Source organism: Oncorhynchus gorbuscha, linkage group LG06 (assembly GCF_021184085.1).
Source record: "Oncorhynchus gorbuscha isolate QuinsamMale2020 ecotype Even-year linkage group LG06, OgorEven_v1.0, whole genome shotgun sequence".
Taxonomy (NCBI): Eukaryota; Metazoa; Chordata; class Actinopteri; order Salmoniformes; family Salmonidae; genus Oncorhynchus; species Oncorhynchus gorbuscha.
In genome coordinates, this window is record NC_060178.1 from 79,052,842 (window position 1) to 79,065,713 (window position 12,872).

The window sequence follows — 12,872 nt, forward strand, 5'->3', positions numbered from 1 at the left end:
AATATAATGTGTTCTTGTGTGATATCTGTGAGTGGGTGTGCATGCATATGGGTTACAGGATGTTTATCAGGTCTTGGTTGGGTCAGATGGCAGTGCCAAGGGGGTGGTCCTGAAGGATGGCACAGAGATCTACAGCAGAGTGGTACTGTCCAACGCTACACCCTATGTCACCTTTAAAACACTCACCCCTCAGGTAAAGCATCTTACAGGTAACACACTTTCACATCTTAACACACCTCAAGACTGGTGATTAACTTTAATCCCCAGTCAGATTGAATATGAGACTGACAATGTGAGACTATCCCGTTGGAGAACAAGCTCAAAATTCCATAGCTCATTCACAGTGCCTTCAGAAAGTATTCAGACCCCATGATTTTTTCCAAATTGGTTAGGTTACAGCCTTATTCAACAAAATAAATCCTAATCAATCTATACACAAACCCCCACAATGACAAATCAAATCAGGTTTTAAGAAATGTTTGCAAATGTATAAAAAAACAACTGAAATATCACATTTACATAAGTATTCAGACCCTTTACTCAGTACTTTGGTGAAGCACCTTTGGCAGCCTTGAGTCTTCTTGGGTATAACGCTACAAGCTTGGTACACCTGTATTTGGGGAGCTTCTCCCGTTCTTCTCTGCAGACCCTCTCAAGTTCTGTCAGGTTGGATGGGGAGCGTTGCTGCACAGTTATTTTCAGGTCTCTACAGAGATGATCGATTGGTTTCAAGTCCGGGCTCTGGCTGGGCCACTCAAGGATATTCAGAGACTTCCTGCGTTGTCTTGGATGTGTGCTTCAAATCAAATGTATTTATATTGCCCTTCGTACATCAGCTGATATCTCAAAGTGCTTTACAGAAACCCAGCCTAAAACCCCAAACAGCAAGCAATGCAGGTGGAGAAGCACGGTGGCTAGGAAAAACTCCCTAGCAAGGCCAACACCTAGGAAGAAACCTAGAGAGGAACCAGGCTATGTGGGGTGGCCAGTCCTCTTCTGGCTGTGCCGGGTAGGGCTGTTGTCCTGTAGGAAGTTGAACCTTCACCCCAGCCTGAGGTTCTTGCGCTCTGGAGTAGGTTTTCATCAAGGATGACTCTGTAATTTGCTCTAACCACTAGGCTACCCTGCCGACCCAATTGTTTTAAATCATGTATTTATTACTAACTAAGTAATTCACAGAAATACATAAACAAACAAACAAGGTAAATGTGGTTACAAGAAATGATAGGGGAATGTACCCTTGTGGGCTAAACCGGCATTGCGGCTTGTTAGACAAAAGGGGAAGTGGGGGTCTACTGAGATGAGACACTACAAAGTTGATAATTATAACAATTGAAATGCTAATCCTTTGCACATGAACGCTCACTCATTCGGGAACAATTGCAATCAATATATATATTTACACTCAGTGTGTCGGCTGGATCTTTGTTGAAAAGTTGGTTTCTATTGGAGAATTTCGTCCTCTCTCTCTCTCTCTCTCTCTCTCTCTCTCTCTCTCTCTCTCTCTCTCTCTCTCTCTCTCTCTCTCTCTCTCTCTCTCTCTCTCTCTCTCTCTCTCTCTCTCTCTCTCTCTCTCTCTCTCTCTCTCTCTCTCTCTCTCTCTCTCTCTCTCTCTCTCTCTCTCTCTCTCTCTCTCTCTCTCGGTCTTGGTTAGAGGGGATAGGTCAGAGTGACATTCATTCATTTGTTATAGAATGGATGTTTTGGCCGTTGTCGTTCTTTGTGTTCAATGATACCGAATTCCTAGCTGCAGACTAGTAATTCATATCAAAGACTTGTTCTTATTCTGTCGGTGTCGATAGTCTAAGAGTTTAATCACGTGGTATGGTTAAAAGATTCAGCAATGGTCTACAACCTTTGTCCTCTCCTAATGGAGAAAAACATGGTCTGGTGATAATTTCCCAAAGTTGGGTTTTATTCGGAATTGCAGAAAAGGGGCTGTCCCAGGATGCCTGACCCTAACTGGGCTCAGGGACGGTCCTCTGATTTAGTTCAAATCAAAAGGGAATTGTATTTTCCTTCATTAAACAGTCAGAAATCATATTACACAATTGTACAAACAGTATCATAAACACTCATTCATCTTATATAACAATTAAATGTAAACCTCATATCTGAGGCTATTATATAAACAGCGTTATGGTAATGTGGCCACACCGTCTCCCATGAGCTTCCCCAAGTTGTTACAAATGGACCAGTTCGTAGCTGGATTCTTCACCGATCTTTTATACTTTCTCCAGAACATGAAATTTGTTCATACCTCAAGTTCTGTGAGGTGGAAGAAATTCCTTTGTGCTCTATGAAAATTGACTCTGCCTCTTATACTATGTGGCCATGTGGCAGGGTCTTCTCAGGAATATATGACCTCTCTCTGACCACAGCAGCCTAGTTGAAGGAGGCAAGGGGGAGGCAGGGAGAGGGGGATGGGGCTTGCTATACCCAAAGAGGGCAATGTCATGACTTGATGCTGTCACAACCATGTTTCAATGTAGGGAGGGTGCCATGTTTCTTCTAGACATGACTCTTGGCATTCAGGCCAAAGAGTTCAATCTTGGTTTCAGAGAATCTTGTTTCTCATGTTCTGAGAGTCTCTTTAATTGCCATTTGGCAAACTCCAAGCGGGCTGTCATGTGCCTTTTACTGAGGAGTGGCTTCCGTCTGGCCGCGGCCTGATTGGTGGAGTGCTGCAGAGATGGTTGTCCTTCTGGAAAGTTCTCCCATCTCCACAGAGGAACCATCCGGTTCATGGTCACCTCCCTGACCAAGGCCCTTCTCCCCCGATTGCTCAGTTTGGCCAGGCGGCCAGCTCTAGGAAGAGTCTTGGTGGATCCAAACGTCTTCCATTTATTAATGATGGAGGCCACTGTTTTATTGGGGACCTTTATTGCTGCAGAAATGTTTTGGTACCTATACCCAGATCTGGGCCTCATGTCGGAGCTCTACGGACAATTCCTTTGACCTCATGTCTTGGTTTTTGCTCAGACATGCACTGTCAACTGTGGGTCCTTATATAGACAGGTGTGTGCCTTTCCAAATCATGTCCAAGCAATTGAATTCACCACAGGTGGACTCCAATCAAGTTGTAGAAACATCTCAAGGATAATCAATGGAAACAGGATGCACCTGAGCTCAATTTGGAGCCACAAAGGGTATGAATACTTATGTAAATAATATATATAATATCTCTTTTTTTTTCATAAATTTGCACAAAATTAAAAGAAACAGTTTTCACTTTGTCATTAAGGGGTATTGTGTGTAGATTGCTGAGGATTCTTTTTTATTAATCCATTTTAGAATAAGGCTGTAACATAACAAAATGTGGAAAAAGTCAAGGGGTCTGAATACTTGAAAAAGTAGGCTATTGAAAAGACAATAGCCTATATACATTACTTTCAGGAAGACAACAAAAATTGTTTTAAAAATATTGTACTCAGAAGTGTAATATCGTGTTTGTGTCCTCTTACCTTAACCCTACCCCTTCTGTTTTTCTTCTCACAGAGTGCTCTTTCTCCAGCGTTCATCAAAGCTGTAGATCAGATAGACTACACCTCCCCTGTCACTAAGATTAATGGTACAACCCTTATCATATCTACCTCATACTTTTCTTTTGAACTACCTTTTTTCTCAAGTACTTACTGAACTTAAGTACTTAAAGTACTTACTTTAAGAAACCCTTAGCGTACAATTTCTGTAGCCACGAGGAAATCGAATTAACATTATAAAACTAAATCGCCATCAGAATTTGTCTGATTAAACTAGAGATATCTGTTTTTTTTTGCATGGACTGTGTCTCAATCCACTGCCCTTCCGCATTTGCGGTGAAAGTTGGCAGAGCTAGAGTGGTGATTCTCAGACCATGAGACCAAATAGGTCTTCTCACAAAGCTTTTTCAGCTGTATGGGTGGCTGGTCTCAGAAGATCCATCAGGTGAAGAAGCCGTATGTGGAGCTTACACACACGGATGTGGAGGTTACACACGGCTGGCGCCGTTACAGGTAATCTGCGGTTGTGAGGCCATTTGTACGTACTGCAAAACTCTCTAAAACGACATTGGGAGGCGGCTTATGGTAGAGAACTTAACATTAAATTATCTGGCAACAGCTCTGGTGGACATTCCTGCAGTCAGCATGTCAATTGCACGCTCCCTCAAAACTTGAGACATCTGTTGTGTTGTGTTGTGACTAAACTTCACATTTTAGAGTGGCCTTTTATTGTCCCCAGCACAAAGTGCCCCTGTGTAATGGCCATGCTGTTCAATCAGCTTCATGATATCTGTCAGGTGAGGGATTATCTTAACAAAGTAGAAATGCTCACTAACAGGGATGTAAACACATTTCTGGCCAAAATTTACTTCAGATCATGAAACACTTTACATGTTGTGTTTATATTTTTGTATGTAAAAAATTAAATAAAAATAGTTTCCTGCTCTTTCTTAGATCTCTCAGACATAGGACAGACACTTCAGAACAAACTTCCTTTTTATTTTTTTGGGGGACTATCTGTCGTTCCATGTAGTGAATCTGTTTACAATGCATTTCTATTGGCTACTCATTCAGGGGTTTTTCTTTATTTTTAAAATGTTCTACATTTTAGAATAATAGTAAAGACATCAAAACTATGAAATCATACATATGGAATCATGTAGTAACCGAAAAAGTGTTAAACATATCAAATATATTTTCTCTTTTAGATTCTTCAAAGTAGCCATCCTAGATGACAGCTTTGCACACTCTTGGCATTTTCTCAACCAGCTTCATGGGGAATGCTTTTACAATAGTCTTCAAGGAGTTCTCACATATGCTGAGCACTTGTTGGCTGCTTTTCCTTCACTCTGCGGTCCAACTCATCCCAAACCATCTCAATTGGGTTGAGGTCAGGTGATTGTGGAGGCCAGGTCATCTGGTGCAGCACTCCATCACTCTCCTTGGTCAGATAGCCCTTACACAGCCTGGAGGTGTGTTTTGGGTCATTGTCCAGTTGAAAAACAATGATCGTCCCACAAAGCGCAAACCAGATGTGATGGCCTATCACTGCAGAATGCTGTGGTAGCCATGCTGGTTAAGTGTGCCTTGAATTCTAAATAAATCACAAACAGTGTCACCAGCAAAGCACCATCACACCTCCTCCTCCATGCTTCACAGTGGGAACCACACATGTGAAGATCATCCGTTCACCTACTCTGTGTCTCACAAAGACACGGAGGTTGGAACCAGAAATCTCAAATTCGGACTCCACCTGTCTAATGTCCATTGCTAGTGTTTCTTGATCCAAGCAAGGCTCTTCTTCTGGATTAATTGTCAGAGTAGATTTCAGGTAAAATAATAAACCAATGTTTATATCCCAGGACAAATGATCTAGCAACAGCAAGATAGCTAGCTAAATTGCCATGAATGTTTCATGTGTTTCGACCTGTTCATAAATTAAAATAATTGGTTCAGAGTTTGTTTAGATTTTTTAACCTGCGTGTCCTGATCGCATCTGGTGTGGATGAATAAAATCAACATGCGTCTCATTGTCGTCACACGTCATCAGAGTCCGTATCTGATCACTGTATGCTGGAAAACACCCGGTTGTTATTTTTGATTAAAAGAAAACCGCTATTAATTAAATAAGATTTTGAAACCTGTTTTTGCATGGATTCCGTGGCGAGTTTAGCTTTAAACAACTAGGAACCACTGCTTACATTTACATTACATTTAAGTCATTTAGCAGACGCTCTTATCCAGAGCGACTTACAAATTGGTGCATTCACCTTATGACATCCAGTGGAACAGCCACTTTACAATAGTGCATCTAAATCTTTTAAGGGGGGGGTGAGAAGGATTACTTTATCCTATCCTAGGTATTCCTAGGATAACCAAACAACAGTGCTAGGTGGCTGTATTACAGACACTGGTTGTCGTCGTGAGAAAGAAACCAACCTGGATACAAAGGAGATCCTGAGGGAAATCGCCGAATACCAACAGCTTTACACGATGGAGGAACAACATAATCCATCATGGAAAGATCCGACTACCTCGCAAAAGAACTCTACCCCGACAAAAGAAAGAAAAACAGATTAATCTACAGACACGGACGATTTACTTACCGTTGAAGTAGAGGCTAGTGTTTCGGCTGGAATCCATGCAACACTGGAAAAGTTGTGTGAGGAGGTAACAGGGCTAAGGGGGAGTATGGGGTTTAGCCAGAGTGAAATTCTCACTCTCCAAGGAGAGAACAGGGCACTCAGCCAAGGTAAAAATCCACGATTCCAACATGGATTGTCTACTCAAGGAAAACGTGGTGATGGATTCACTGCTAGTCATACAAAGTCGTAGCATGCGTGAAAAATGAATGTTTTCTGGGATTCCTTAGGACGCATCCAATAATCCAGATGGTGCGATCAGAGAATTCATGCAATCCGCCTTAAAACTTCCTCTAGATAATTCACTGGGATTGATGATCCCTAAGCCAAGGATCATCAACTAGATTCAGCCGTGGGACGTTTTTTTCTGCAGTGGATGGTTGGGGGGCAGGAACATAATTACAAATAACTTGGACCCATTCTTCCTAACAGTGGCAGTGGATAAGCTTCCTAACTTTTTAGCGGCCCCCACACCAGACGGCAAGCCTGGCCCACACCACCAGTGTTCTATCCACCTCAACTGTGAGAGTGTGGAGGTGTTACAGACAGCCTACGAAGACTGCAAGGAGGGACGGCCTTCGTTCAGGTAAACACAGACACGCATGTATGGACTCACACACATCCAGGGATCCACACAAGTGCATACAGGTTCACATACACACACACTCACTCACTCACTCACATTCTTCATTTTCTCTCCCCTACAGGCCCATGATCGAGATGACCATTCCATCGGTGTTGGACCCAACTCTGGCGCCACCTGGTAGTCATGTGGTGTTACTGTTCACCCAGTTTACACCATATAGTCTGGTGGGAGGGAGAGCGTGGACAGAACAGGACAGAGAGGCCTTTGCAGACTCCGGTTAGAACGCACACACACACGTGGAAACACTCTTAGAGCAGTTGTCACTGATGCTAGTAACAGAAACATTATCACCCACACAGAAAGTCATCATCCTCAGAAGATTTTGTATAACATTTTACTGCTCATCACAGGCATTATTGAACGTATATGAAACTGACTATGTCTCCGTGTGCCTGTGTATCTGTGTAGTATTTAGCTGGATTGAGCAGTATGCCCCTGGGTTCAAATCCTCCATTGTTGGCAAAGACATCCTGACTCCCCCCGACCTGGAGAGGATATTTGGCCTAACTGGAGGGGTATGTGTGTGTGAAAATGTCTGTGTATGCAGTGTGTGTGACGGTTCACATCCACAATGTACGTGCATATCAATATTTCAGGTCGATTTTCTAATAGCTAGTAGTAGAGTAGATAGTATTCCACTGGGAAGTAGCATGTATTTATACAAAGTTCTGATTTGCACACCACCAAACACCAAACCACAGGCTCTGAACCAGGAAGTGATTTATATAGGAGTGTCTCTCTTCTACCTGCTTTCCTTTTGTCAGAGAGTGTGTGTATGTGTGCTAACTAACGGCATTGAACGGTTTATGGTTACGCCAACAGTTACCATGATACTGTCCGTCAGAATCAAAGCTCATATCTGGTATTCAAAGTAGTTTAACCACTTGGGTCTGCGGTATTTGTGTTTCTGGTTCATGGCTCATTTTGCATGCTTAAACTACTGTGCACTTTTACACGGCTGCTTTCACAAAGCCGATGAATGGACTCTGAAAGTGCAGTTTAAAGACTTAAGTCTAAGACTAGTGCAGGTAGTAAGTCCCAAGAGTATTACCAGCTTGACTATGTTCTCATCTACTCATTCACAGACTCAATTCCATTTCTCCTTATTTCATTCCGTCCTGTTCTTTCCATTCTCTCAGTTCCCCATCAGGGAACAACCATAGACATGGAGGAGTGAGTCAAAGCCCCTGTCTTCTTAGTCATGCCTAAATGAGAAGTGGGGTTAGCAAAGTTATGCCCTAAACCTTACCCTTACTGACCCCCCCCTATTCTACTTTAATGGCTAAGAGGGTGGAAACTCCCCTAGCTCATGATCACCAATCCAATGCTTTTAGATCATTGCAGGGAATTGAACGAGAGTGCACTTCAGGGAGAAGAGGGCAAATTGGACTTATTTATGTAGTATGGTATTTTATCCTCCACAGAATATCTTCCACGGAGCAATGTCATTGGATCAGCTCTACCTCGCTCGACCTCTGCCCTCCCTTTCAGACTACCGTTCACCAATCAAAGGGCTTTATCTTTGTGGCAGTGGCTCCCATCCAGGTTTGTGATTGGTCGTAATTGGTTTATTGGAATTCAATCCGATGCCAGCTCCTAGTCATTCTAGTGTGTGTGTGTGTGGGTGTATGTGTGTACCATTGTAGGATCTTCTTTTAAGCCAGTTTGCTACAGTGGGAAAATAATCTTGCAGCAACAGGAACTGTGAATTATTATGTGGATCATAATGAATGGATTGATACATTTTTCATTGGGCAAATCCAGGCTGAAATGTCAAAATGGAAATTACAAACTTTGGAAGCCTTTTTAAACTCATACAGTAAAAGTTTGCAAATAAATTCTCAGCAAACAGAGTGATCAAATGAGGACCCTATATCTCTGTGTGTGTGTGTGTGTGTGTGTGTGTGTGTGTGTGTGTGTGTGTGTGTGTGTGTGTGTGTGTGTGTGTGTGTGTGTGTGTGTGTGTGTGTGTTTGTGTGCGTGTGCGTGTGTGTATTCACTCTTGCATGTGGACCAGTACAAAAAAGAAGAAAATGCACTCTGCTCTGGATAAGAGCGTCTGCTAAATGACTAAAATGCCAATGTATTAGTGTGTGTGTTTCTCCTAAGGTGGTGGAGTGATGGGGTCTCCAGGGTGGAATGCTGCTCTGGCTGCCATGGCTGACCTGAAACGTGGCTGAAACCTCAACTCGCTCTGACGGGATTGCAGGGCGGGAGATTTGGACGTCCATGCCAATACCTTAACACGGCCCTCCCAGTTGAAGGGGCTTCATAGCTCGGTGCACCGTTTGGGCAGTTTTTAAATTTAGGAATACTGAAATGATTTCCAATGTGAAAACTCTTCCACCCGGTGCCCTTGGTTAGCTAAAATGAACACTGTTTCTAGAGGAATGATCTCAGATCCACAAACCTCAACTCTCAATGAAGAAGCACAGATCTCCATCCATTTTCCATCCACTTGTATGGTACTTTCAACTGATTCTGACTAATGACATCCCAAAGTGAAGCTAATTCAATCCTTAAGCATACTAGAATTGTAGAATAGAACACTATAAGGAGTTGAATTCTGGAATAGAACATGAATGACTTAACAAAAGCTCAAACTCAAAAGCTCTCAGCCTAATTGAAGATAAGAATGTGCACTCCACATCAGTGTTTCCCAACTAGTGTTTCCCAACTGTACCGCCAACAGCACACATTTTCGTTGTAGCCTTGAAGAAACACACCTGATCAACTCATAGAGGGCTTGTTGATAAGTTGACAAATTGATAAGGGGCTTTATCCACGGCTACATTTGGGGGTACTGGAATTGGTATACACTGCTCTACGTGACACACACACAATTAATATTCTGCAAAAAAGAAGAAAAAAAACATATCAAAGAGGTAAACAAAACAGAAGTAATAGTATGACATAAATTACTGTTTTGATTGTGTTAAACATTGAAATGCATGTGTGTTTTGTGAATAAAACTTACCAGAGGAATCTTTAAAATCTATTTCTATTGCTTAAACATTTTATGAACATTGCACAAAATGAATCTAGCTGAAATGGCATGCACATGTGTTTGTCTCTTTGCCAGTGTCATTCTGTCTTAATTGAATATTCTGGTCCAAATTAAAACCATGTTTTCAGATTGACAGACTTGTTTCCATCCTATCTATTTAATGATGATATATCATACAACAAGTAGGAATCCATAGAATTACATAGTCATTTCATAGGACATCTGTGAGGAATCTCTGTCACTCAATGTTGTGTTTCTAAACACCCATCTATAGGTTATTACAGCAGGCCTATGTGTGTTATGGATCACCAAGCACTTAATAATTATGGTAATTGAATGCATTGACATTAACATATGGCTATAATTGCTTTATGTTGAGTCTACAAGAGCAATTCTTCAACATCTTGAGTTTAAGGCTGCTTTCCAGGTATTAAACTAGGTTTGGGAATCCCCCAACAGTCCATGTAAATTAGGGTGCAATTGTAAAGGGTTGGGAATAGCATAGGCTAAATAGTAAATGAAGAATTATGCTGCGTTCATAACATTTAGTAAATTTGTAAATACCTGCACAGGACTGGGAAAAATCCCCTTGAACGCCCCTCCAACTGGTAATGACTACTGGGAAACTACAATCTATAATCTATGATTGTTATTTCAAGAAAACTTAGAAGGAAATTAGGAAAAATATAGTTAAAATGTACATTCACCATTCAAAAGTTGGGGTCACTTAGAAATATCATTGTTTTTGAAAGAAAAGCACATTTTTGTTGTCCATTAAAATAACATCAAATTGATCAGAAATACAGTGTAGACATTGTTAATGTTGTAAATGACTCTTGTACCTGGAAGTGGCTGATTTTTTAAATAGAATATCTACATACAATAGGTGTACAGAGGCCCATTATCAGCAACCATCACTTCTGTGTTCCAATGGCATGTTGTGTTAGCTAATCCAAGTTTATCATTTTAAAAGGCTAATTGATCATTAGAAAACCCATTTGCAAACAGCTGTTTTCCTTCTTTAGACTAGTTGAGTATCTGGAGCATCAGCATTTGTGGGTTCGATTACAGGCTCAAAATGGCCAGAAACAAAGACCTTTCTTCTGAAGACTTGTCAATCTATTCTTGTTCTGAGAAATGAAGGCTATTCCATGCAAGAAATTGCCAAGAAACTGAAGATCTTGTACAATGCTGTGTACTACTCCCTTCACAGAACAGCGCAAACTGGCCCTAACCAGAATAGAAAGAGTGGGAGGTCCCGGTGCACAACTGAGCAAGAGGACAACTACATTAGAGTGTCGAGTTTGAGAAACAGACGCCTCACAAGTCCTCAACTGGCAGCTTCATTAAATAGTCCCCTCAAAACACCAGTCTCAACGTCAACAGTGAAGAGGCGACTCCGGGATGCCGGCCTTCTAGGCAGAGATCCTCTGTCCAGTGTCTGTTCTGTTCCCCATCTTTTTTTTCTCTTTATAGTTTTAGTAGGTTTTCTTGTTTTTCAATCAACCAACAAAACACATTCCACATTCACAGAAACTTTAAAAAAACTTGCAGCAGCACTATCAAGTTTCTTATTAGCTATTTCCAGCCTTAGCTGAGACGACAAGCAAATCATTTGTTTTTACATCACCTTACACAACATGTATCTGCTCATTTCCCTAATCACCCCATTCACTCTGGCCTATTTGAAATATAGTTGATTAGTGGAGACCAGAGTCTATCAAACTTGGGCTGTCTCTTGCGGAGGTCATATGTGAGCTTTTCAATAGGGAGAAAGTCAACAATCCAGTCAATCCACATTTTAAATGTAGGAGCCCACAATAGAAGAATACATTTCTTAGAAAAGTATGTGTTAGTCATAAACACATTTTCTCTGTCAGGATCAAGAACAAAGTACTGATGGGCATTAAGAAGATAGATACACAGGGTCATATCAAACTGTACATCTAGTATTTTCTGTGCCGCAGTATGTATAGATTGCCAAAATCTGGCAATCTCTACAGCTCCAAAATACATGCATATTGGTTCCACTTACAGAGGTACATATTTTACAGTTAGGAGAAATATCTGTTTTCACTCTATGGAGTCTCATTGGAGTATAATAAAATGTGTACAAAAATGATTTTTTTTACATTAGTAGAGGAGCAGTATACCCTGTGGCAAACCTCCGCCTCCTCTTAGAAGTAAATGAGGAAATGACATAATATGAAGATTTTTAAATATTTTTATGGATCTTGGCACATTAAATTCACTGCAGAGCACTTGAAAGGATTTCAGTGTAGTGGTTTTCTGATGAAATAGGTCTGAAAAGGTCCTGATCCCTAGAGTATGCCAAAGATTAAAGTTGGCATCACTCAGGGCTTTTGGCAAGTCTGGGTTGCATACTATAGGCGAGTGAGAACACATTTGGGAGGAAATGCCCAGCTATTTCTTACAGCCCTTCCACGCTAGTAGGGTGGTGTAAATCACAAAGGTTTTGGCTATGTTGCCCACTTCACTAAAGTTATTCATTAATATAATTGAGCTTAGGGGCAATGAACCACAGGATTGGGCTTCTATCTGAATTCACGTTGAGTCTTGTCTGTTTGTGATCCATGTTAGCATGTTGCGGATTTGGGCAGACCAGTAATACATTTGAAGGGAGGGAAGGGCAAGACCACCCTTAGATTCAGGTTTCGATAGAGTGGAGAACTTGATCCTAGGTTTTGTATTGCCCCATATAAATGTGGTGATGCTTTGGTTAGTTGTTTTGAAAAAGGAAACTGGGAGATAGCATGGGAGCATCTGAAATAAATAGTTCAATCTAGGGAGGATGTTCATACGGATGACATAAATTCTTCCGACTAAGCTAATTGGGAGGGAGATCCAGGTTTGGAGATCGTTCTTGATTCGATCCATGAGTGGAAGATAATTTTCCTTGAAAAGTCTATTCAGATCTGGTGTTACGAAGATAGAGTGAACTCTTGTGCTGCAGGCCGCCTGCAGAAACACCCATAATACTTGGATTGCTCCTTATCAACTCTGCCAGAGGCTCCACCCCCAACAAGTAGAGCAGGGGGGACAGCGAGCACCCTTGTCTTGTGCCCCGTCCCAAA

The 12,872-nt window shown here is 41.5% G+C and overlaps 1 protein-coding gene across 1 annotated transcript in view; it reads left to right on the forward strand.

Moving 5' to 3' along the window:
* pyroxd2 (pyridine nucleotide-disulphide oxidoreductase domain 2) overlaps positions 1-9,912 on the forward strand; it is a 39,643-nt gene extending 29,731 nt beyond the window's left edge. Inside the window, exons 10-16 of the mRNA XM_046354200.1 lie at positions 59-193; positions 3,499-3,571; positions 6,557-6,710; positions 6,832-6,986; positions 7,179-7,285; positions 8,195-8,315; positions 8,880-9,912. Of these exons, the coding sequence (XP_046210156.1) occupies positions 59-193; positions 3,499-3,571; positions 6,557-6,710; positions 6,832-6,986; positions 7,179-7,285; positions 8,195-8,315; positions 8,880-8,950 (816 nt within the window). The 3' untranslated portion in view covers positions 8,951-9,912. The remainder of the gene's footprint in view (positions 1-58; positions 194-3,498; positions 3,572-6,556; positions 6,711-6,831; positions 6,987-7,178; positions 7,286-8,194; positions 8,316-8,879) is intronic.
* The last annotated feature ends 2,960 nt before the right edge of the window (positions 9,913-12,872 follow it).